Genomic DNA, 27528 nt, shown 5'->3' on the forward strand with positions numbered 1-27528 from the left:
CCCCCTGGCAGCAATAACTTCAACCAGACACTTCCTGTAGCTGCAGATAAATCTGGCACGTAGATCAGGACTAATCTTGGCCCATTCTTCTCTACAAAACTGCTGTAGTTCAGTCAGATTCCTGTGATGTCTGGCATGAATCGCTGTCTTTAGGTCATGCCGCAACCTCTGAATGGGGCTCAAGTCTGGAATTGGACTTGGCCACTCCAGAACGTGTATTTTGTTCTTCTGAAGCTATTCTGAAGTAGATTTACTTCTGTGTTTTGGATCATTGTCTTGTTGCAGCATCCATCCTCTTTTTAGCTTCAACTGTCTGACAGATGGCCTAAGGTTTTCCTGCAAAGTATCCTGATAAACTTTTGAATTCATTATTCCATTAATAATTGCAAGTTGTCCAGGCCCTGAGGCAGCTAAACAGCACCAAATCATGATGCTCCCTCCACCATGCTTCACGGTGGGGATGAGGTGTTCATGTTGGGGAGCTGTTTCAATTTTCCTCCACATATGACATTGTTTGTTATTTCCAAACAATTCAGTCCACAAAATATTTAGCCAATATTTCTGTGGAGCGTCCAAGTGCCTTTTTGCAAACATTAAACGAGCAACAATGTTTTTTTAGAAGGCAGTGGCTTCCTCTGTGGAGTCCTCCCATGAACACCATTCTTGGCCATTGTTTTACATATAGTTGATATATGCACAGAGATATTGGACTGTGCCAGTGATTTCAGTAAGTATTTAGCAGTCACTATAGGGTTCTTTTTTTTTTTTTTTTTTTTTTACCTCTCTGACTATTCTGCGCTGAACTCTTGGCATCATCTTTGGTGGACGGCCACTCTTTAGGAGAGAAGCAACAGTGCCAAACTCTCCATTTGTAGACAGCTTCTCGGACTGTCGATTGATGAACATCCAGACTTTTAGAGATGGTTTTGTATCCTTTCCCAGCTTTATAAAAATCAACAATCCTTGATTGCAGGTCTTCAGACAGCTCTTTTGACCAAGCCATGATGCACATCAGACAATGTGTCTCATCGAGATATTTCTTGACAGATGTGTGTTTTATAGTAGGCAGGGCAGCTTTAAACCACTCATTAGTGATTGGGCACACATCTGACTTAATTGTTTTGGTAAATATTATTTCAATTGCTCTTTAAGTCTCCTTAGGCAGAGGGTTCACTTACGTATTTTTAACCCTTCTGTCATTGTTTGCATGCTATCCTCATTAAAATATGAAAATTTATAAAAGTTCGGGTGGTTTTAGTTGAAGCAGACACTATATTTTCATCTGTTTGATTTTGCCAAAGATCAGATCACATTTGATGGTGATTTTATGCAGAAATGTGAGAAATTCCAAAAGGTTCAGATACTTTTTCATACCACTATAGGTTTCAAGCACAGACAATGATGAGTCTCACTTGTGCTCTGTGGTCATTAATTGGCCGAGGAAACCGGCTGTGTTCTGTCATGATGTAGGAGGCAGAGGCGCGCTGCAATTTATCAGCACTTACAAGCCAATTTGTCAAGATGGTGAGGTGCTAGCGTTGCAAGGTTCAAAACTGAGTCACATTTTTTTTTATCAATACTGATCTGATTTAATGACAAACCAAATCTTTCGCCTTAATTTAGTGGCTACTTTCTGCTCGAAAATATCGACTTATGCAAATGTTCCTGAGTTTTATAGTGCCGCCACTTTTTTACTGTGAGCTGAACCTGTGGTCTGACGAGCAATCATGTGGCGTGATAAGCATCTAACACTTGTGTTCGATGATCTAATAAAAGGATGACTCATTCGTGATTGATGCATGCGTCCGTTATTAAACATCAGGTAGGGCGAGGCAGTAACAGGCAAGTTCACAAGGCTGTGCACCGGTGGCAAAGTTCAGTTTGTTATAAATGCAGATACCACTGAGGGATAACAAAGCGATAGGACTTCCCAAATTGAAACGCTACACCTAGGAAGAACCAGGGCTAGGTTGGCTCGGCAGGGCTCGGGAGGGGGGTGGAGCGCACCCTGGTGCGGGCCTCTTGGAGGCCCAGTTTTCGGGCATAAAGGGTGTCCGGTTAGGCGAGGGTAGGCTGTAAAAAGAAAGTATGATGACACGTGGAGCACTAAAATAGTGTACAAATTTTGAATCTGTTCAACTGTGAGCCCTGTTCAAATTTGTTCCGCCACTGGGAAGAAGCCCAATTTTAAACCCAAAAATTAAAAACCGAAAACACTGACATTTGGTTCAAGACTTGATTAAAAACTCAAAGTCAGGCTACAAACCATGATTTCAAAACCCTATTGCTAGCAGAAACCTACTTTAAACCCCGATCCATGTCTTGAAATCTTAACAAATGCTCAAAACCTTGAATTTTGAAAGACACATTTAGAATTTTAACCAAACTATATAATTATTTGAAGGCCTAACCATGTCCCCAAACCTGAATTTCAAACGTTAAAATATGTGTGAAACCCTAAAGCTTTAGTTATGCTCCTGCGTTGCGATGACGGCGAAGTGACTACGGTGTCAATGAGCATTCGATAGTTCTGCGGTGAGGGAACGCGTTGCACTGTAATTCACCGCCAAGCCACTAGAGGGGTGTGGCGTTATGTTTGTACGGTTTTGGGGCATGCTTGTTGACTTCCGCTAGTCTAGTTTAACGGAGAAAAAAATAAACAATGCAAGATGGAACGCTTGAATGTAAATCTTCAGCTCATCAACATTGAATAAATGTTGATCATACAAATGTTGAGGGGCAGGCAACGCAGAAGACGGTTTCGAGGCGGTCTGGCTGACTTTTGATGCCGCACAGAGAGTTCTAGACTCGGGTGGAGACCAGCTAGCTGTGGCGGCTAGCTTCAAACTGGCATAGAGCACTGCGTCCAAGGTCTGCATAGCCCTCCAGCCCAATTTGTTTGCCGTGTCCTACAACCAGCCAGTGAGAAGCCATTTATGGCATCTATGGAACTTCCCTTGATGTTAACGTTATCATAAAAGCACTGAGGTACTCTCAATCAGTGATGATGTATCGAGTGTGAACCATCTGTTGTGGAAAATTAATCATCAAAGCAACTCTTTTGACACCAAACTTGTGCTTTATTCTTCATAAACTTGAAATGTGACACGTAAATAAGTCACAGACTTACAGCAAACATATGTACACAATAAATGATGAACTGCACCAATCAAGAATACGACATAAAGTGATAAAAAGATGGCAGTTTTTGGCCGACTAGGTCACCGCTTCGTGTGGCCATTCGATTCCGAACACACAGATACTTGTGTGGTCCTTCCATTCTTTTATTCAATCGCTGGCTAACCTCTAGCCCCGTATTTTCAGCAATCTACTCCCACAAATTGCTTGCTACATGGGAATCTTCATAATGTCTTGACGAGCCATTGTAGAAGTTGTCGTACTTGCTCTTTGTTGATACTCTCGTCAGCTTGCGCCATTTTTGCTTGTATAAAAAGAAATCATGTTTGAGAATGGCGGTAATTTTGCACTGAACCAGAAACAACAGTCTGAGCGGACCAGTCATAGTCCATTTCCACCACGTCACACGCGTTGATGCGACACGAAGTCAGAAAAAAAAGAAAGACCCAGGCTACAGCGTAGGGTCGTAAATCGGGTCTTCCTTGACGGTGCAGGTCTGACGCGGAAGCATAACTCGGCCTTAACTTGAAACTCTACACTTACACTGGAAGAAACCCTAACCTTTGGTTAAAAATCCTAAACCTGGCTTTAAATCCAAATGTGAAACCCTAAGAGGTCTTCCACATCAGAATCAAGTTGCTAAGCTTCCAATTAGTAGTATATGTGACATCTTATTTTCTGGCAAGTGGGTCTTAATCCAATCTAATTTGTGTGTCTAATCCACTTTGGCCTTTTGGAGCACTCCATCCATCTCTATGCACCTTCTCACACTCACACACAGGACCTATTACTCACTGCTGACCACTTAGGTGTTTAGGTTTACTGTATCCACGACTGCCAATGGTGTCATTCCATTTTAATAATATCTTGTATTAAGGATTTTTGTAGAACCCAATAGGGGTGGGAACCTCTTGGTACCTCACGATACGATACGATTTCCGATACAAAGCTCAAGATAACGATGACCTCAAGTATGGCAATACAATAATTATCGATACATTGGTCAGGAAATCATTCTAGACTATTCTACAAAACGACTAATAGACAGAAAAACAAGCTATCTTCATCCTTCTGCTGTAAATTAATCACTAGTAGACGTCCAGTCCACTTGAACTGGGAGGGTGGCAGCAAATGAACCCCTCCGTCTTCAAATGGCCCCCTCCCATTTCTATGGCCGTCAGCAGCAGCCAATACCAGGCAACGAGGTCATTTTGGGCCATTTCTCGTCACATGTTGGTTTTGTCACTTCTTGTTGATTTTGGGGCATTTCAGGGTCACTTCCTGTTGATTTTGGGGCATTTTATGAGTCACTTCCAGTTGATTTTGTGTTACAGAACAGGAGGTGACCCAGGAATGAATAGACAGTGACTCAAACTCAACATAAAGTGGCCTGAAAATGTCCTAAAATGAACAGAAAGTGACCTGTAAGTGCCCCGAAGATCAGAAGGAGTGACCGTGAAAGCTTTAGTTTCGAATGAACCAACATTCATTTGACCTTCCCAGTCTTAATAAATTGGGCGTCGAGCGCCGTCAATGGCAGCCATAGTTAACTGAGACACTGGAGTATTCCACTATAGTGGAAGATATTGGTAGCAACTTCTAGGTTTTTTTTTTTTTCTTAAACATTGAGACCTTTTTAAAACTATCTTGAGTGTATCGATAATCTTTTGGGACGCAAAGTATCATAATATATCATCATTTCGATATTTTGTCACACTCCTAGCACCCAATATGCATGGATTTTATTGGAAGAGCAGACAAAGCAAATGGACAAGATAAGATGGAAAATAACACGACCTACTCAGGCTACACTTGCACTAATGTCTTTTAATAGGGAGCCAGACCATAACTCGGGATTCAAGTGACCTGGAAAAGCTTGGATATCACGGTCCAGAAGCCCTATAAAGACATTCATGTGACGGCCGAAGAGGAAAAAAAGATAATAAGATGCTATGGGAGGACAAGAGACCAAGAACCCCTGTAATCTGTATTGCCTGCAAATTTCCTTTAACTCTCTGGCTGCCATTAGACATTCCAACACCTCCCCATCAAAATACTGTATATTCAGCATCTATTGCCATCAATGGCACTAAAATGTGATCATTCACTGTCAAACTTACCAATCAAAATGGATTGGACATATTTGAGTGTTTTAATATAAATTTCCATCTTCTTTTACAATTTACAACAACACATGCTTTGTTAATACATTGGTTGGCAGTAAATGAGTTGATAAACCACTGTAGGCCTGGATTAAGAATTGTTTTACTCAATGTGGCAAATTAGGGAATAAAATACTGAGTTCAGCAGAAAAAAAAACATGGAAGGAAGGTAGGAGCTCATCCATGATGGATGGTGGACTCCGCATACACATGATTTCAATGCTTTACATCCAGGCTTGACTTGTACGTCTAATAAATACCTCTTTCAAACATGTTTCCTCGTAACATACAAAAAACAAAAACAAAACAAAACAAACAAAAAAAACAATACTTAAATGTTTTACAACAACATTTTTTTGTGAACACGAATGCAACTAGATAACTAGTTTTGTGCAAAGTATGGAACTACACTTTTGGTACCCGACAAATTTTGACGAGAAATATAAATATTGACTTTAACTTTACATTCATTCATGATGAGTGCTTTAATGCAAATACTTTTAAATTTAGCCCATCGTTTAGACAGTTTTGATGATTGAGGATTTTGAAAATGTGAATATTCACAAGTTCATACAACTTTAAATATATATTAGACCCCATTATTCATACATATAGATATATATACATATAGCCTTGTGATTGGCTGGCAACCAATTCAGAATGTACCCCGCCTACAGCCCATAGTTAGCTGGGATTGGCTCCAGCACCTCCATGACCCTTGTGAGGATAAGCGGCTCAGAAAATGAATGAATGAATGTATATGGCAGAAAACACAGACAAGGCTGAAAAAGCAGTTTCTGCTCTTGCACTCCTCTTTAAAATAAACTGCTGTATTTTAAGCCAAAAGAACTATTGTGTTTGATAGAACAATATGTCTATATGCTGCCATAGCAGATTCATGGTGCAGTGAAACCCCCGAACTATTTTTAATTTGTCCGATTTACCTTGGAAAGCCCCGTTTACAGACACAGCGCAACTGCTTTTGTTTCAAGCCAGCCATAAAAAGAAGGTAAGTAATTATATTCATTATTTGAAATGTCTGTGATTTTTAGCTTAGAATTAGTAATTGATGTCTAATATTTAGTTTAAAAAAAAAACGACTTTAAAAAATTATTCACTCGCATATGTTGTACTTTTAAACAAATTACTTCAGAATGAAAAAAAATTGTGTCTGTAAATAAGTCACGGATATCTACCTCCTAACTATCGCTTTATTGTATTTTTTTTGTTACTGTCGCATTTTTGCCCAATATTTTAGATGATAAATAATCGATCCAAACAACAACAACAAAAAATTAAAAAGAAAATCTCGACCACTCCTTGATGTCTGCGATTTCTGCTTCGCGCCCCTAGTTATATTACCATGTTTCACCCATAAAATCCTCCAAAAATCCGGCTGTGGCCATTCACAGCTGTGTCTTGACACTCAGTTATATGGAATTTTTGGATCGAAAAGAGTACGCATAAGTAAGTATGCAATAAAATCTTGTTAAAATCGTGGTGTCTTTAATTATGCTCTCTCATGCTCTCACTTCCAGTTAGGGTTTTGCTGTTAATTTAAAAAAAAAAAAAAAATCACCCCCCCCCCCCCCCCCCCCAAAAAAATGCCCTCCTGTTCAATTTTTTTCTTCCCCCAGAAAACCGAGATTTTAAGCTTTCCAATGATGTATCACACATGCATATAGGAAATTTGAAATTTGGCCAAACTTGGGGGTTTCAGAGCATAACTTCAAGTCACCTGAGTGTTTTCCGCCAGATATATTCCAATTTTCTATTCGTTCTGTCCCACGTACCCACATTAGTAACACATTTGGGTCATTCCAGTTATTTTTTGAGTTGTGAGCTCCTCAAATGACATCACAAAAAGTGGAAATTCCAAAAATTCTGATTAAAATCTGATAAATTGGAAACTCTGTATTAAAGCACTTCAATACTTCTTAATGGTTTTCTGCACTTTTGCTCTGACTGGTGGTCCAAAAAACTGCTGTATAGTACTTCACGTTTAATTTTATCTGTCAATTTAATATGGGATTTAATGCATGCAAAACCAAAAACAAAGGAAAGTTTCATTCCACACGTTTCAAGTTGATTTGTGGATTTCACCCCCCACCACTCACCTGAGCACACATGGACAATTCCTAATAGCAATACAAATCCAGTAGAAATCGGAGACATCATTCAACGCCTCTCTCTCTTGGCAGAAATAATCCAAATTAATTCCAAATGGGACTGTATGGACGTCAACGCATGTGCTCTTTCCGAGATAGGTGATGAATTAAAGCAAAAAAGTGTCCAGTGTGAAGAAGCATCCCGATATCGCTGCCGCATACGTCTTGAACACTTCATTCATACCATTCGGATAGAAAAGTGTTTAAAAATGACACCGAGATGATTTCCTCCCTCGCGAATCACATTATTCCAGTCCGATGTTGGGTCACCGGAGTTAAGGCAACTTTACCGCCGTCCCGTCCGCGTTTCCACAAGCAAAAGAAAATCGGATACAATCACCGTAACTTTTCCATCCCACTTTTCCCTTTTCTTTTCTACATCCCGAAGTTTAATAAATATGGGAGCAGCATGAGGAGAAGCAACGCGGTAAACCGGGATCACTGCTCTGCTATTCAGGAGGAAAAGCAGGAATGGCTCTGACTATTGCCATGAACAGACACACACCCCTCTCTCCCCTCCTCCTTCCCCTCCTCCCGCTTCATGGAGATGTTTCCCAATGTGGAAATTTAACCACTTCCCGTCTGGATGCACAAAAAGTACACTTATCGTTTTATCATGATGATTTTTACTGAGTGGTTTTCCCAAAATGGCTTTGCCACGTAGGGGTAACGATAAGCTGCTGTTACTGAAACGCTACTCTTATTATATAATGGTCTTTTTATTATTTATGAGATTAATATTCCCAAGAAAATTCAGCAGCACAGAAATGTACAGCATAAACGGAGTTTAAGGGGGCCAGGGGGGCCAGGCCGCCCCTGGTGGCTGAGAAGTTTCATTGCATGTTATTGACTTTCCTATATATTTCAATGTTGTAAAGCAAGAAAACAAAAAACAAAAATGAATGAAATGAACAAAAAAAAGATATTTTTATCATGGGTCAAAATTATTTTTCAAATAGATCATGTGACTAGCACCTTAGACGTTCATTTGGTTTGCATATTAAAAAAATATATATTTTTCAAAGGATTTTTTTCTTTGATTGACTTTTTTTTTTTTTTTTTTTTTTTTTTGATTGAAGCAACTTTTTGGGGGATTGGATGATTTAGACACAAATGTCCTACCTACCCATAACATGGCCCAAACACAAAAAGGATTGCTAAAACCAAAGAAAACATTTTTTTATTGGAAAATTAAGTGTTCAAATGCACATTTTTGAGTCTCATATCTTTTTTTTTTTTTGGGGGGGGGGGGGGGGGGGGATTTAAAACCTTTTTTTCTATGATTGAAATTTTTCTTTTTTTGATTGAATTGATTTTTCTTTTGAAAATATTTTTTTTTTGTATGAAGCAACTTATTATTTGATTGAATAATAAAGACACAAATGTCCTAGCCAAAAATGTGGCCCAAATGCAAAACATTACTTCAATCAAAAAAGTTGCTTCAATTAAAAAAAAGACTTCAAATAAAAAAAAAAAATCAAATAAAAATAGCTTTCAAATGCATTTTTTGTATATATATATATATATATATATATATATATATATATATATATATATATATATATATATATATATATATATATATATATATATATTTTGCATTCAAACACATCTTTTTGATTGAAGTGACTTTTTTTGTTTGATTGAAAATACATATTTTGTTTGAAGCAACTTTTTTTTTTTTTTGACTGAAGCAACTTTTTTTTTAATAATGAAGACACAAATCTACCCCCATATGGCTCCGCCCAGGGGATACAATTTTTGACTGAGGTAACTACATTGGAACGACACCGGCGGGCGTACCATAGTCAATGAATGACGTTCTTGGCGAAAAGTATACCTGTCCTGCCAGCAGCCTGATTTAGAATTCCCTTTATGAATGAAGGGAAACAAAATAATGCTCATTTTCAACTTACTATTATAAATATTCTTGTAAGTTAATTTTATTGCTGACACTGTGTTTCGGGGTCATCAACATGTTGTGCCCCCCCTACCCCAAAAGTCAAACTCCGCCTATGATGTACAGTGGGGAGAAACTACTGCGCTAAAGGCACTTTAAAAAGACAGCAAAGCTTGACTTTAGTTTATCAATTGAATAAAAAAAATAAATTAAAAAAATGCTGTACAATTGCCACTAAAACACAAATGTACAGGATGTACAGTGATCCCTCGTTTTTTGCGGTCAATGAGGACCAGAACAATTAGTAAAAAAACGCGAAGTAGTGCCCCCCCCCCTCCCCAATTTTTTTGTTTTTTGTTTTTGTGTGCTCAATGCAGTGGTGTTACCAGGATGCCAGGTGTGGGTGGGCATTACTCTTACCGGGGGTGGGGTGGGGTTGGGGGGGGGCAAAAAAAAAAAGCTACAATGCTCAAGTAGGTCAAAATTTTGGGTAGGGCTACTGCGCCTTAAAACATGTTTTGTTTTCTTCTTGAGATAACTGTTGTTGTGATTTGGTCTAAACAGAACAAAGTTGATTTGATTTTATTTGACTTAGAACACATCCGTAACTGAACAGTATGGACATGCAGGTGACAATGTTTATTTTAGGTAACCTATTGTGGTTCCTCGGTTTTATTATTATTATTATTATAGTTATTCTTTGTTCCGCAGCCTCTTTGAGCTCAACTTGACCCCCTTAGAATGCTTCAAAATGCACCAAAATCAGCAGGCAGGTCAAGACAGGTGCAATCTTTGATACTGTGTAAAGACAAATTCCAAATACACTATTTAGCGCCCCTGAGCAGTTTTTGAGGTTTTTTGTCCGGCCGACGCTTTGAGCCCTACTTTGACCCCCTCAGAATGCTTCAAAACTCACCAAACTCAACAGCCAGGTGAACACTGGTGAAAACTTTGATTAAAAAAACAAAAAAACATAAATAAATAAAAAATATGCATAAATGTGTGTATCGCCCCTTCGGAACAAACCCAACATTTCATTTTTTTTTTTTTTTTTTTTTTTTTTTTTTTTTAAGGTGAAAGAGGAGGTAACAACGCAAAGGTCAAAACTTTGTGTCAACAACTTGCACAAATCGCAAAATAACACAAAGTACACACACACACGTGTCCATTTGAGGAGTAGCTCTAGCCATTTAGCTCACAAGCAACAAAAAATATAACTACATTTGCCATATATGTAAACAAAATGAAATACACATCACTAATAACTACGAAATGCTGATGAATATATACAAAGAAGAAATATAACAAACAAGTGATGCATGTATTAGACACAAACAGTGTGATGAGACTGTGAATACTGCCACTGTGTACTGGATGTAGACGTTAGGTGGTCTGTCACTCTGTCTAGCACTGTAGTATGAGTTCGCATCCACATATAATCACGTCAGCAAAGAGCGCAGAAACCCATAAAATCAGTTGCACCCAAGCACCAGCAGAGGGCAACAAAACACCAAAAAACACATGCAAGTAACAAGTGGACATGACAGGGATACCATATGGAAGAAAAAGAAAACAGAGAGGTGGGAAAAAAAGTTGACGTTTAAAAAAAAAAATTGTGCCCCTAAAGCAGTTTTTTTCAACCGGTGTGCCACGGCACACTAGTGTGGCATGAGAGATTGTCAGGTGTGCTGCGAGAAATTATCCAGATTTTTTTTAGGTATGTAGGTAATAAGTTCTCGGTCGTGTGCAGATGAGCGAGGTATTGCTCGCGTCACGTTCAAAAACTGCTCGGATTTCTAGCCATCAGCCATGACCCCAGCACATCTACTGTACATCATTTGATTAGACTCGTCATGTGTCGATATGTCCTTTCAATTTCATCCTCCCCCTGTGTTTATTCCAAAACATTGTGGAAGACAGTAAGGTGGCTGATGGCTAGAAATCCGAGCAGTTCTTGAACCGACACGAGTCGCTATCCTACAGCGCCATGGTGCCAAGCAAGTCTAAACGTCATATCCGACTGAAACACTCGCCGCTTCAGACTAGGGACTATTTTGTTTGCCTTCGTGAAAACCTTTTTTAAGAAAAATTACAAAGGTAAATGAGAAAGCCCTCAAAGCTAGTTAACTTGTTGGTGAACTTGTTGCTAAATCCAAAAAGTTCCACACTGAGACAGTAATACTACCTGTCTGCAAAGCCATTGTGAGCGAGATGCTCGGTTCTGATTGGGCATAGCTAAAGTCTCCCTGTCTGATAATTCTGAGCTTTTCAAGCCTAACTGCTATTAAAAAAATCAATAAAACAGAGAGAGACTGAGAGCTGTTGAAGAAGATTCCTGCCAGGATACCACTTTTGTGTTCATCTAAACAGGTTCAGGTTCACACTGAGTAAGTATACGGAGATTTTTTAAAAAAATAATTAAATATACTGTACAGAAAGTAATTTAGGGACCTTTTCTGGTTTGTGGTGTGCTGTGAGACTTTTTCCAATGTAAAAACGTGCTGTGACTCAAAAAAGGTTGAAAAACACTGCCCTAAAGGGACACGTAAGATTTTTCTCTCAAAGCGAAAAAAAAAAAAAAAAAGCACCAAAGTAAAAAGAAAAAAAAAAAATCGAGGTCGGAGTATAAAAAAAAAAAAATTATGCTTCGATGTAATTTTATCTTTTTTGTTTTGACCTCAACTGTTTTTTTTTTTTTTTTTTTTTTTTTTTACTTTCCTGTCATTTTTTTGTCGGGGCTTTAAAAAAATTTTTTTTTTTTTTTTTTTACGTCAACTTTTTTTTTCTTTTTTTTCTTCTTCCATGTCCCCTTAGGGGCTCCTTAAGATTTAGCATTGGAAAGAGATACATATAAGACATGTTTTTTTTTTTTTTTTTCATTTTTTGCCCCAAAGTAAAATTTAAAAAATGTATTTATGCATATATTTTAATAAATGGTTTTTAAGCATTTCAAATGTAATGATTATGCTCAGTTTTAAACATGTTACTGTCCCACCAAATTATTTTTAAACAAGAATAAAGTAGTAGAAAAATGCTTGGCTTTATTAAATGCTTCATTGAGTGAGTCCACTAAAATCCATCCAGCTGCTCACTTACATACAATGAGTTGCCATAGCAACTGTTTAACAAGTTAAACGATGATTGACAATCATCGTTAACTTTAATAAGCGACTCCAGTACACGTGCACAGCCTGACGAACAAAGAGCAGGGAGAGGGAGAGACAGCTGATCTGTATATATACGTGTATATATATATATATATATATATATATATATATATATATATATATATATATATATACACACATATATACATATATATATAATATACGCACATATATTTTATATATACATATATAATATACATACATATATATATATATATATATATATATATATATATATATATATATATATATATATATATATATATATATATATATATATATATATTTTTTTTTTTTTTTTTTTTTACTTTAAAAACAAAGTCTGCGAAAGACTGAGGGCGTGAAGTTTGAAGCACAAAGTAGCAAGGGATCACAGTATATCCGCTCCCAGTGAAGAAAGAATTTTTTTTACAGTCAACCTACAGTTAGTATTATTAACAACTTAACTTTATGTTAAAACGGAACAACAACACCTTTATACTGTATCTAATTGGAAAAAATACAGAATTTCATTTTTCTGATGTGTAATAGTGGAGAAAAACACAAAAGCCAATATTTCAAAGAGGTGGCTGCAAGATCAACGCAGGTACTTTTTTAGCCAATGGAATGTGTGTATCCCAAACAGATGTGGGTGTAACACATTACATTTACTTGAGTAACTTTTTGAGAAAAATATACTTCTAAGAGTTGCTTTACGAAGCCGTATTTTTTACTTTTACTTGAGTAGATTGTTGAAGAAGAAACGCTTCTCTTACTCTGATACTTTGGGCTACAGTAGTCGTTACATGTTTCCTCTTTACTGTACATATTAGATCGTACTTTTTTTATGCCCGAGATGCCAACAATGGCTCTGCCAGTTTCACCAATGAGACATCGCAACAATAATCACTGACTCCATTGTAGCAATCAGACTCAAGCATGCCGTTCTATGATCACACTAGCCTGTTCAATCATGTGTTGTCTTTAAAGCAACGTTATAAATTAGCCGTTTGACAAAGAGCGCTGCCGTCAACATGACTCGAAAGCGTGGATTTTAACGTCTCTTCCAGTTTTTATTTGGCACCAATTGACCAAGGAAAACCGGAGATGTGATCATCTTTATGTAATAAAAGGAAATATGTTTTCTCCACGAGAGGGCACTCATGCTCTTTGGATGAATGTTGCTTAATTTGTGGAGATTTTTTTTTTCTCCCATCAGAATTCACCGTGTTTAAAAAAAAAAAAAAAACATTTCTTCGGTAGGGGGTGGCGTGGCTCAGTGGTAGAGTAGTTGTCCCCCAACCCAGAGTTTGTGGGCTCAATTCTCCGCCCTGATGAACTCGTCTAGGTGTCCTCGAGCAAGACACTGAATGCGTTGCTCCTGGTGCTGCGTCATCAGTAGGTGGATGGTGAGATAGTGTAAAGCGCTTTGAGCGCCTTGAAGGGTGGAAAATCACTATATAAGTATACCACCATTTACCACCATGTAATAGGTTATAGTGCAGAATAATAATAACAGTTCATATAGAAAAAAATGTGAAGAGAAAAAAATACCATTGTTAAAAAAAACAACAACAACATTGTAAGCAGTTACTCACAATGTTACTCATTATTTGAATATTCTTTTCACCAAATACTTTTTTTTTTGGGATAACTGCTTTGACTTTTACTTGAGTAATACTATTTTGAAGTAACGCTACACTTACTAGAGTACATTTTTTTTGGCTACTCTACCCACCTCTGATTTTATATTTAACCAATCATTTCTTGTTATGTCATTAATACCCATCATCGCATGTGCTTGTGCTCAAGTCTATTAGTTTGTATGTATGTGGGTAAAATTGACATCACAAAATGGCCTTGCCCTTCATCTTTGTTGTTTTTGTGTGTGTGTGGGGTGGGGTGGGGGAGGGGGGTTTAAACATTATTTTCTCATTGAGAGGTCTAACAAATCTGAAATTTGCATACCAGATACTTAAATTCTTTTGGTGACTGTCTTTTATATAAATGTTATTCATACTAGATGTTGCGTTGTGCTTTAACTTGAATTAGGCTTCAATTTAAGATAATAGAATGTCAAACAGTAGCAGGGATATGGAATTGTTGTAATGCTAACCTAACTAGAAAGAAAAGTAGCCAGCTAGCATAGCTGTTAGCTACAATATCAATCGACAGAGTAGTAGGACACCATGGCTGGACACCCGCGATAAAATACTTCAACAGTACAAAGATACACTAAGGGGAATGGGATATGAGTAAAAATCATGAATAATTCAAATTTAGTATTCAAGCAACATTTTTGTTTGTTGAAACCATACGGTCTCCTAATTCAAATAGAAAAACAAATGTGGGTTTAATATTAACACCCTGATTAAATATGACGTGCCTCTTCCTCACTGCAACACACAGACACTGTGCGCAATATAGGCTCCAGTCTGCCATTTCTTTGCTCTTTTGATGAAGCAAAAGCTTAAACACAAGACACCTCCCTCCATCTCATGCATAATTCACACTGGTGCATTAAAAGATGATATAGGCGTGGAAGGGGAGAAAAAGTTATAACTGAGTGGCATGAAACAGAATATCTGAAAGCCTCTTTCACTCTCTCTATCATCAAGAGCGTTGAGCTGCTGTCGAGCTGCAAGATTAATTTGTTACTACGCAGCGACCTCTAGCGATATTTACTTAAACTGACCTCACTGGAATCCAGTAGCCAATGCAATGCTAAGATCTGTGCTGAATAATGGACAATTTTCTATCAATGTTTATATTATAATCAGAGTATAACAGCAACCGATCACAATTGACTTTAGGAGAGTGGGTTGTACACCCTGAACTGGTTGCCAGTTAATAAACAAGTGTTTAGAATTTCAGATTCATGACTATAGTCAGTTTAAATACTGATTTGTCCATAAAATTAATATTATTATTATAAGTACACCTCTGCATAAAATGGTGTCCTTTTTAATATTAAAGAAAGAAAAGTAATATAAACTTACAATAAAGTCTAACTTTAATACATTGTTTTGTTTGTAACAGAAAAGACTTAAAGCACATCAATTTGCCTGAATATATATATAAAAAAAAAGTCACATCTAAATTGAATTTTTTGACCATTTGATACTGACAAATAGAATTCAATGAAATCAATAAATACTGTATTGGCCCGAATATAAGACGGCCCTGATTATAAGACGACCTCTCTTTTTCAAGACTCACGTTTGAAAAAAGACTTTTTGAACACTAAATTAATTTTTATACAGAAAATAATTACAGTACAGCCGAAACAAATGATTATAACAATATATTTGAGAGAAAAAGCATGTTATTTCGCCTCGTTCAAATCTTATTATTTCAACATTTAAATATGTAAACTAAAGTGCAATCACATTTGTAAATGAATGGCTTCTGGTGTTTGAAATGTAAATAAACCAATTTATTGTGATAAAACAACAACATTGCAATAACAGCATTAACCATCAAAGTGAAGTCTAACTGTAACTTTAGTCTTGAAATAAATCTGAATAAGGAAAAATATTGCAATACAATAATGCAAACTGGCTTAACTAAAAAGAGTAGCTGAGATCTGTCATGACAGAACATCGCTCCAATGATATCTAGCGCCATCTGGCGTGGTGAATGGGTATAATGTCTAGACTACGAATATAAGACGACGCCCTCTTTTTCAGTGTTATTTCAATCCAAAAAACAGCGTCTTATATTCGGGCCAATACGGTAATATCACCTTAAAATTAATTAGCAAAATCAACTCATGAGGAAATTATGCCAAACCATTTGTCCAAAAAAACAAAAAATTATAGAACAAAAACGACAGTCTTATTGGACAGAGGGTCAGTTTTTATTTTATCTGCAGGCAGTATCAGCTCCTTTGTTATGAAGTGAGGTTATTTTGCAATGAGCAATTTGGGACGCCAATTTAGTGCTAACAGTGCTCACTGGTGTACTGATGTAACACTGACAAAGCAGATTGATTGTCGGCAATATTCGGCACGTTTTTGCTGAATAAAAATCAAGTAGGCTATCAATGTGATTGCAGTCTAATGTCTTTATGTGACGTCTTAATTTATTTGCCTTCCTGCTGTCTGCTGCAAACATTTTTAGACACAGCAAACAAACTGGGCTTTCCTCATCTCCCGCTGTATTAGAAGTCAAAGCCAAACGCTAAATACGCTTTGTCATATTTCCTCGTCTTGCCTCTTCATATGTCCAGTGCTCTTTGCTGTGTGCTCTTTTTTGGTTCAAAAATACTTAACACACTCTTAAGCGCGCAACCGCCACACACTGAATAATTTGCAATTACATTTTATTCTAGTATGGCAAAAAAGTATGTTTCCCAAGGTCACATGCGCCACCCCCGGCAATGCTCTGCGTCCCCCTGGGGTGCGTGCCCGGCTTTTTCCATGATGCAAACATTTTCTGTTCGTTAATAATCAGGGGTAGAACACTGAACAAAATAATAATAAAAAATTATTGCTGTCATATTTATCACGTTAACGGGTGGGATTTTTTTTTTTTTTTCATTAATCACGTTAAAATAATTGACACAGTTAACACATGCACGGAATGACCCGTTCATGCATTGCCTCAAACAGTTTACAGTGACGCCGTTTTAGCATATTGAGAGCGAAATGGCAGAGAAATGCGAGTGAACACAGGCGTTCATTGGCTTAAGCTTTGGCAACTCTTTCAAAATAAATAGGCTGTAAGTAAGTGACGAACGACTTGAGGAAGAATGACAGGAGACGAGCTTTTTCTTAACACGCTTAATTGAACACAGTGCAGATCATACCGTATACCATTTGCAGCCACCACTGACAGTCATGGTTGCCCGACTTCCCAACATGCATTAGGGCAGAACAGTTAAGTTGCTACAGTATCATTTAGTGAAAGCACAACAAACCTAATATTCCTATCTCTCACAGGAGATATTTTTCTTAACACACTTGATTGAACACAACAAAGAACATACTGTATACCATTTGCAGCCACCACTGACAGTCATGGTTGCCCAACTTCCCATCATGCATTTAGGCGGAACAGTTAAGATGCTACAGTATCATTTAGTGACAGCGCAACAAAAATAATATTCCTATCCCTCAAAAAATAATGTTCACAAAAAGAAAACCGCTCAATGCAATGAGAACTGGCTTTCCAAATCAAAATAGCTATGCAAAATGCACATAAAACTTACCCAGACATTGCCTTGGCGAGATCTCTAATTAATTTAAAACTCGCCATTGACACCTTGTTGTGTATTTAATTCGCTACCTTAAGTAGTTAAAGACACTGTGGAAGAACGGCAGGGAGCCTATGTGACGTCCCGCTCGGCGTCGTCAACAATCCCGAGCTATTAGTTTATTTTTTGATTGAAAATGTTACAAATTTTATTTAAACGAAAACATTAAAAGGGGTTTTAATGCAAAATTACTATAACTTGTATTCAAATTTATCTTTTAAGAACTGCAAGTCTTTCTATCCGTTGATCCCTTTAATAGAAAGAACGTTAATAATGGTAATGCCATCTTGTTGATTTATTGTTATAATAAACAAATACAGTACTTATGTACAGTATGTTGAATGTTTATATCCGTCTTGTGTCTTATTTTTCCATTACAACAATAATTTACAGAAAAATATGGCATATATTAGAAATGGTTTGAATTGCAATTAATTACGATTAATGCATTTTTAAGCCGTGATTAACTCGATTAAAAATTTTAATCGTTTGACAGCCCTAATAAAAATATAAGGCTTGTTGTGTACGATTTCCAACCTGTTGGCTGTATTCCACCTCATCACTGCCATCGCCAAAAAGAAAATGCATGATTGGATGCTAAATTTTCTTTAACTCAGAAGCTGTGCTTTTAGCAAAGACAAAGAAAAAGCCAGGCAAAAGGGATCACAGACCGAAATTTCTCACTTCCATTACTTCCCGTGGGGGTAAATTGGAGGGAAAGGACTACGATAAACTTCAGAGCTTCCGATGGAAAGAGAAGCTAAAACGACTGCGTAAAAGGCAGCCATGTTGCATCAACCCTGTGATAATTACCATATATACCAGCCTCTCTTTTATCACCCAGCTCCCTTGATCAGAGCAAAACAGGCCGGAAAAGTGTCAAATGGTTGTGCGTGTGAAGTCAGATTCAAAGTAGTTCATTTGCATTAAGAACATATTTTGATATCCTTGACTTCCAAAGCTTGCAAAATAAAAACTTGGCACTTTTACAAAGTGAGACTTACTGTAAGGACATGTGGGTGCTTTCCCACGTGAACGCCGTGAGGAAGGACGGTACAGTCCAAAGTTTCCGGGTAGCTGTTTGCAATTGTGCAAGGCGGTGGCACGATGATGACCCCTGCGTTGGTCTTCTCTTGGGACACCAAGCGTGACCAGCATGGCTAATAGCAACACTAAAATTTGCATTGTGATCATTTACTTCAGCTCCGTTTCAGCTCATGCCAAGCAAATATTGTAATATTCCGAAATCTTCCCATTGAGTGTCCTTCATGCTGTCACACTAGCAAATACACAAACCCCAGTGGGCTGGTCTGACAATGTTTCCCTCTAAGTACGCTTAAATACAGCATGCAATGGTAGAGTCCGAACCCCCCTTTAAATCTCACTATCCCTTTTCTCAATGGGTTCTTTTCATGTGCTGTAACACTCCTTTTAAAAGTTTTTTTTTGTTTTTGGAAGGGGGGTCCATCTTTTCTCAGGATGTTTCTATGTATGCGACGAGACGGGGATCCTGTTAGCTTCCACGCTGAGCTGCCATTCACACGCGTCAGACCCCAGCACAAAACCTAGGCCTCCTCGGTAAAGAGGGTGAAGGAAAAGGAACCCGCATTACCTCAGCGACAAAGACGATTTAATGGCTTTCATTCCAATCTTGCTCAAACTCCAAAATAGATAAAGCAAACAAAACAAAGACACTGTTGTTAATGAAGACATTTTGAGGTGATTATTAGACATGTCGCTAGTTGGAAGTTAAAGAAGAAGGAGGGAATAATTGTTTCTTTGTTTTGTCATTTAGGTTTTCCATATAATTAAGGGCTTCTACTAACTGGAGTGTAAATTTTAACATGCTCTGAGCAGTGAACCCTTGCATAACCGCCATTTGGCATTCACGTTTTGACCTATTCAATGATTTTTCAGTTTCTTAGTGGGGAAGTGGACCCAACCGTCATTATTTGCTGAAAATTTGCAGGAACTGAGGAGCTCCATTTTTCTCTGATTTTGAATCATGCGGCTTATTTGTTGATTTATTTGGGTTAATAGGTAACACATTATTTGACAATAGCGTCCTAAGACTGCCATAAGACCGTCATAATTATAACAATTTCATGGGCATTACTGAATGCTTATGACAAATGTCATTGTCATCCGGCTAAATTATGTCATTAACTCCATTTATGTCCAGCTCAGCTCTATTACATCCATTCAAAAGTGAGATAATTTGCTGGATGACACAAAATGACATCTGAAATTATGACAGCCTTATGGCTGTATTACTGTACAACAAAGTCATAGACTTCATAATGATATTGACGGGACGCGGGACACAGGGCCGATTGATAGGGGGCCTGTATTGTTGGCGTGGCCGTTAAAGCTGACCGAGTGGAATCACAGACAAAGAGAAAATTTTTGTGAAAAAATCCCTGAATTCTTTATAGATATGGACATAAAACAGTCTCGATTCTTGGTTAAAAGCAAAAAAATCTTGCAGTTAGCATTTATTTTACGAAAATATGTCGAAATACGATGCTAGTCTGTTAGTCAATGTGGCCGCCGCCATATGTAAACAGAGCTTTTCCGGGGAAAATTCTTGTCACTAAATGCTTAAATCCCTGAATTCTTTATAGATATGGCCGTAAAACAGTCTTGATTCTTGGTTAAAAGCACAAAAATGTGCAGTTAGCATTTATTTTACGTAAATATGCCGAAGTACAATGCTAGTCTGTTAGTCATTGTGGCCACCACCATATGTAAACAGGTTTTCCGGGAACAATTCTTGTGAATTAATGCTTAAATCCCTGAAGTAGTTATAGATATAGACCCAAAACAGTCTTGATTCTTGGTTAAAAGCAAAGAAACGTGCACTTAGCATTTATTTTACGTAAATATACCTACGTACGATACTAGTCTGTTAGTCAGTGTGGCAGCCGCCATATGTCAACAGAGGTTTTCCGGTGAAAATTCTTGTCACTAAGTGCTTAAATCCCTGAATTCTTTAGATATGGCCGTAAAACAGTCTCGATTATTGGTTAAAAGCAAAAAAAAATTTAATTTAATTTATTTTACGTAAATATGTCAAAGTATGATGCTAATCTGTTAGTCAAAATGGCGGCCGCCATATGTAAACAGAGCTTTTCAGTGAAAATTTTTGTGAATAAATGCTTAAATCCCTTAATTCTTTATAGATTTGACCATAAAACAGTCTCGATTCATTGTTAAAAGAGCAAAAAAACGCACGGTCAGCATTTAGTTTACGTAAATATGTCGAAGAATGATGCTCATCTGTTAGCCATTGTGGCAGTCCGCTTATCACAACAAAGAACTTTTACATTGACAATTCTTGTGAATCAACGTTTAAATCCCAGAATTATTTATATATATGAACATAAAACAGTCTCGATTCTTTGTTAAAAGAGCAAAAAAACGGACAGTTAGCATTTATTTTATGTAAATATGTCGAAGAATGATGCTAGACCGTAGCGGTTAATTTCTCCCATTGTATTTTTTTTCACAACGTTTTAAAATGCATGCATGGAACGAAAAATATAATAATTACCTTGAATCCTCAAACAAATCCCTCCTGGGACAATCCTTCCTGTTTGTATGCGGTACAGCTTTCATACTTTTTCAACCTAAATCCAGCATTGGATTGCTGAATGTGTTGACTAACTCCGACCTACTGCGAATAACTGAAGTGGACTGAAGGCGTTGCGCAGTGGCTGACGGATGTGACCCGTCAATACAATTATGAGGTCTATGAATAAAGTGTTACCAAATACCATAACTAGCAAATAATGAAACAACTGGAACAGTAACTGAAGAAATAATTAGCAGAGAACATGAATTTTAATTGTTATTTATATCTGCAGCACTGCAATGCATGCTAGGAGGCATGTTGGACGACATCAGTGTTGACAGCAGATGGCAGCAGATGTTGACTGTCTCCCCAAAGGGAGCACTGATGGCCAAATGAAGCTTCTTGAAGCAATGAAGCTTTGCAGCCAATTGGTTCAAAGCTTCATGTTGGTTCATTCGGTCTAATGACAGTCCTATGATGCCGCTGTCAAATAAAGTGTTACCGGTTAAAATCTGTTGGTGTAAATATCTCATAATACAGTGAGGACAGCTGCGGCTTATAGTGCAGTGCGCCTCAAAAGTCAATTGAACAGCAACGAAAAAATTATTGTTCCTAAATATTTGATTCAGATTTCAAAGTTTATGTTATAACCGTGAGTGAGCTTAGACTATTGCTATTGATGTTTTTGGACAAGGAGTAGTTGTTTCTGTTGTCGTTTACACAAAAATGGATAGCAGCCCAAAATGTGAAAGGACAAATTGCCCCACTGTTCCAATGATTTACCTGGAAAAAGTTAAAGAAAATTAAAATAGCTCAATCACACAAAGGTTCTTTGACTGCTGTTTATCTGTTCCAAGCACCTTGGGAAAACACAATGCTTGCTGCTAACTCCTACCACAACAAATTTGGCTAAGCTGCTTTGTACGTTTTTTAATTTTCTTTTTTGAATAAATAAAATGCCTCCTCAAGGACAGCTGAAATGAAGTTTAAATCAAAGCACAGAACAACCCGGCCATCAAACAGCTTTACAGTTGCTTTAAAATGCTGCTATGCTGATGATTTATGAAAAGAATAGCATCTTCTTTCATTTGACTCTTCAGTTCACTCTCAATAGCTCCAATTATCGTGCATTATTTGATTTGAACAATTATTCACAAAATTTTCGAGCTGTACTTTACTGATAGGAACTCTAATTACTAGCAATATGGCGATTAGGAATTAGAAAAACCATAAGCAGATTTAAGCAATAAAACTGCTACAAAAAATAATGAAATGAACAAAAAAACATTTTTTTTTATAATGGGTCGAAATTATTTTTCGAGCACCTTAGATTTGTTTTGCATATAATTTAAAATATATATATATTAAAGAAAAAATATTTGTAAAAATAATGTTTTTCTTTGATTGGAAAAAAAAAAAATATATATATATATATATTTATTTATTTATTTATTTATTTTTTTTTATTTTTTTTGATTGAAGCAACTTTTTTGGGGATTGAATTATTTACACACAAATGTCTTAATCATATTATGCCCCCCCCCCCAAAAAAATAATTGCTTCAATCAAAGAAAACTATTTCAAAGAAAAAAATCAGTGTTCAAACGCAAATTTTTCATTATCAAATATTTTTTTTGCACTCAATTTTTTTTTTCTACGTTTGAAATTTTTCTTTTTTTTTGATTGAAGTGATTTTTCTTTTTGAAAATCTCTATTTTTTTGAAGCAACTTATTTTTTGATTGAATACTAAAGAGAAATCAACATTACTTCAATTAAAAAGTTGCTTCAAAAAAAAAAAAAAAAATCAAAGAAAAATGGCTTTCACATGCAGTTTTTTTTTTTTTTTTTAGTTTTTTGGGTTTCAAATTTATTTTTGCATTCAAACAATTTTTTTTTTTTGATTGAAGCAACTGTTTTTTTGGTTGAAAATATATATTTTGATTTTTTTTTTTTTTGATTGAATAATAAAGACACAAATTTACCTCCATATGGCTCCCCCAGGGGATACAATTTTTGACTGGGGTAACTACATTGGCACGACACCGGCGGGCGTACCAAATTCAATGGATTACGATCTTGGCGAAAAGTATTGCCTAAGCAGCCTGATTTAGAATTCCCCTCAAGAATGATGGGAAACAAAAAAACGCTCATTGTCAACTTATTATTATAAATATTCTTGTAAGTTAATTTTCTTGCTGACACTGCGTTTTGGGGTCATCAACATGGTGTTTCCCTCCTGCCCCAAAAGTCAAACTCCGCCTATGAGACAAACTGGTTGGCTTTCTGGCTTTGCAGACATTCGTTATTGAAACATCATTGTGGGGGGTACTCTTGACTGATAAGCCTCCGAAATTCCATGCTCACAAGTGAAACGTGCCTCGGGGGATGAGTTTTAAAAATCATGTGGGTAAAGGTTGTGGTTTCATGGCGAGCCTTCAAAATTTGGCGGCCATTTCAACCCTCACACAATGACAAAACTTGAATTATTTTTTCAGTTTAGCACTCGTTTGTCTCGATGACATGGTTCAACATTCAGAAGAAAATTTACAGGGCAAATTCCAGTCAAAACGGTTGAATGAAAACCCTTAAAATTGTCATTTGTTTGCCTGAAAATAACGACAGCAAAAACCTCCTCCTTCCCAAGCGCTGCCCTTCTCTCACTCTCAAAATGTTTTCCATCCCTGTCAACAAACAAAGGTATCTCTTTTTACAACTTCCTGTAGGAATGTTCTCTGATTTATACGCGCGGCCTTGACGCCTCCCCTTCTTCCGTGTCAGTCGGCTATGAAAACGAGGCAAAGGAGTGAAGGCGAGGCAGACATTAATTAGAGATGGGGAGGAGACGGGAGACGACCTTGGGAAAAGGTAGATTGTATTTCTGTCGGTGAGGGCCACTGCTAAAAGAGGCAACAAATCATCTCTGATTGCATGCAAGGGGAGCGGCGAAGAAGCACCTGAAGGAAAAGCGGGTCACCACTTCAGATTACAAATGTGCCCTGACGTTGGGTCATTGACATTTGCATATAATAATGTGTAAATTGTATTTTAAGAATGAAGCAATAATGATGATGTATAGCAAAGAAAAAACTATTATGTTTGTTTAGTGACTGCAAAGGGCAAAAAAAGATTATTGTTATTCTTATCCTTTAAAAAGTTGCATAGTTATATTCTGGAAAACCTAATTTTAATGAGGTAATAGTGCGCATGTAAAAAAAAGTGTGATAAGTCATTAACCCTTTTGCTCCCAAAAACGTATAAATACGTTCTATTTTTAATTGTTTCAGTGTCCCAAAGACTTTTAAATTTTTTTTTTAAATTTCTTTTTACAAGAGACATCTCTGGGTTCTGAATCAATTTAGATCCATAGCACAAAGCTGAAAATCCATTTTAAAGCAATAAAACTGGCCACTGGAGGGCAGTAGCACATTTGGTAAGACACACAACCCGATTCAACGGCAACGAATGGCCGTGTTGCACGGCCGGGGCGCCGGCGGAAGACGACCGAATGGAGAACAACCTAGAGGACGCCCGGGATGCCAGGTGCGGGACAACCGAGCAGAACGACCAGGACCACCAGTGTAGCGGACGAGGCCGTTGAGTCCTTGCTGCTCGCCGAGAGACTCAAAAAAATTACTGGTGCACGATAACTATTGGTCCTATAATTATCAGTCCGATAATAGGAATTATGATGTCATCTCGATAAATCCAATAACATTTATAATAGGACCGATAATATGTACGGTTCTGGCTTTACAGTTTCTAGTATGGGAAATCAGTTGACCATTTGCGGGCCATTGCTCCCACCTGCTGGTCAGAATAATTCACTGCATCTATTTTTTTTTTGTCACAGTAGTTTGGTTCAATCACTTACACATTGCTGTGTCTAGCGGGAGCATTGACAGTCGTGAATGCTTTCTGTTATGTTTCCACCTCGGAAATATATGTAAGTATTTTTTGTTTACTCTAACATATGGATGTGCAATATATGTTTACTTCTGTGGTGAAGGGTCATATGTACAGAACTTCATAAGTTGTGTTATAGAAGCCAGCCAGTGCTTTAGTAGCTCAAGCTAGTGTGCTATGCTATACATATAATAGTTGTGTATATAAGTTTATTGTGCAGTTTGTTGTATATTGAGTATTGAATATGTGTATTTTTCTGTTGTAGTTTCACAATATTAAGACAAGTGTCTTCCCATAAAAGCAAGGAAAGACCAAGCCTTGTGGTTTATGGAAGTGCATTCATTCTTAGCTGGCTGTCGGGCAGTGCAGAAGTGAACCGCACTCTTTTGTTCATGTATTGAAAAATCTGATGAGATCAAAGGCAAATCTATGTTGAATCCACCACTAGTTTTTTTTTTTCTTTTTCTTTTTAAACCTCCAGGTGTTCAAAAGCTCAGGTTATACATTTTAAAAATTATATATTTATTATCGGTTATTGATATCGGTACCGGCTTTGAGGAGCAGGAAGTTATCGATATCGGTATCGGTTTCAAAAAATGGATATCGTGCACCCCTTAAAAAAATCCATCTTTATAAGACGGGCAGCGATGAGGGAAAAGTTTACCCAGCTGTTGCGTCGGCTGACAGTGTTATCTCTCAGTTAGTTATGTGAAATAAATTGTTACTTTGCCATCAAAAGCTGTATTTGTCTTGTTGTTTATGTTATTTTGTAAAAGGAAAACATTATTCAGATGTTTGGGATGTAACTAAAGCAAAAAATAGCTGTGTTAAAGTCAAAGTTTTGTTTGAAATGTATGCTTTCAGAAAAAGCTTAATTTCTGTTTTTTTCATCAGTAATTGGAAAATTGCTCAAACTAAGCTATTTTCTAGTGCTGATTTCTAAAGAATGGAAAAAGATATTGTCAGGGAAATTCAACTTTGAACTCCCAGGCAAGTGTTACCTCGATAGCTCGATTAGAGAAATGTATATGACCCCAACCATGGATTGCTTTTCATCGAAGGCTTCATGAACAAGAGCTCTCGGGTACAAACCGATGTGACCCAGACAGGAGCTGTGATCACCCAGAAAGTACGAAGAAGTACAATAGAGGCTGGACATTTATACTGTTGAAAGGCCGTGCCGAAGCCCACCGTGAAACGAAACTTACTAAGAAACGAAACTCATCATCTCACAAACCTGGGTATTTTTCCAAACAAAAACATCTTTGAGCTGAGACCTTGAACACCGGTCCCGGCTAGAATGAAGATAAGCTTAGTCTGATAAACCACAGTCGCTCATTATATTCATTCAGGGCATATTGGAAAACAGGAACATAACAGTCCATATTTGGGCATATTGTGACACAGTCTATGGGAAGGCACACTCAAACAGGTTGATATAACAATGATGCTTTATGCTACAATGTTCTCATGCAAGCATAACAAAAGCATACAAAATATGAAGTATAATGGTTGTGTTTTAAGCATGAATAAAATTCTCTCACAGAAGAGAGTCTAATACCCCTTTCCCACTGGCCAAAAAACCCGTGTCAGCCCACTAACAATCGGCTTTTGGTGTCAGTGGGAAAGGTGCAGCGACCCGCCTCGACCCGTGTCAATCAACCCGCCAAGCGACCCGCGTTAAAATCAGCTCGGCTCTGATCATCATGCAGTGTGAAAGCAAAACCCCGGGTCAACAGTCAACACCCTAATCTACGTGGTGACGTAGGCTCTTACGTGATGCGTCATAACAACATGCCAGTCGCCTCCCATTTAAGAATTTTAGAAAGTAAAATAGCATGAAAACAGAGAACACAAACGGAAAGGAGGCTTCCATAATGCTCTGCATTGTTTACTTCCTTGAATTGAATCAATTCGGTGGCACTTGTCGACATTGAGCTTAGCGTGGTGATGTCACGTAACCTTACGCACAGCTGAGGAGGGGTGGGGGGTCAGACGGGTGAAAAAAAAAAAAAAGACACAGCTTTTTTTTTTTGTCAGTGGGAAAGGTGCCAAATGCCAATTGCTAGTGGGTTGCATCGGCTTGGAAAAAACGCGCGTTGACCCACTAGTTTCAGTGGGAAAGGGGCATATTCTTTCTTTTGGTGGTTTCCATGTTTATATAGCAATAGAACAGAATTTTTTGTGGGCCTTGCAAAATCAGTCAAAATCCAGTAAAACGGCGAGGAGCGAAGGGGGTTGCACCGGTGAAAATGGCTGGGAGTGAATGAGTTAAGAAG

At 37.4% G+C, this 27528-nt stretch overlaps 1 protein-coding gene across 5 annotated transcripts in view; it reads right to left on the reverse strand.

Moving 5' to 3' along the window:
- The window catches only part of LOC130917793 (roundabout homolog 1-like), a 621696-nt gene that overhangs the window by 369047 nt on the left and 225121 nt on the right, over nt 1-27528 (reverse strand). Inside the window, exon 1 of one of the 5 annotated variants that reach the window (XM_057839492.1) lies at nt 7418-7931. The exons of the other annotated variants lie outside the window; for them this stretch is intronic. Coding sequence (XP_057695475.1) covers nt 7418-7478 — 61 coding nt within the window. The 5' untranslated portion in view covers nt 7479-7931. Of the gene's footprint in view, nt 1-7417; nt 7932-27528 lie in introns of those variants that run through there. 5 annotated transcript variants of the gene reach the window in all.

Source organism: Corythoichthys intestinalis, chromosome 6, assembly GCF_030265065.1.
Source record: "Corythoichthys intestinalis isolate RoL2023-P3 chromosome 6, ASM3026506v1, whole genome shotgun sequence".
In the NCBI taxonomy this organism is placed as follows: domain Eukaryota; kingdom Metazoa; phylum Chordata; class Actinopteri; order Syngnathiformes; family Syngnathidae; genus Corythoichthys; species Corythoichthys intestinalis.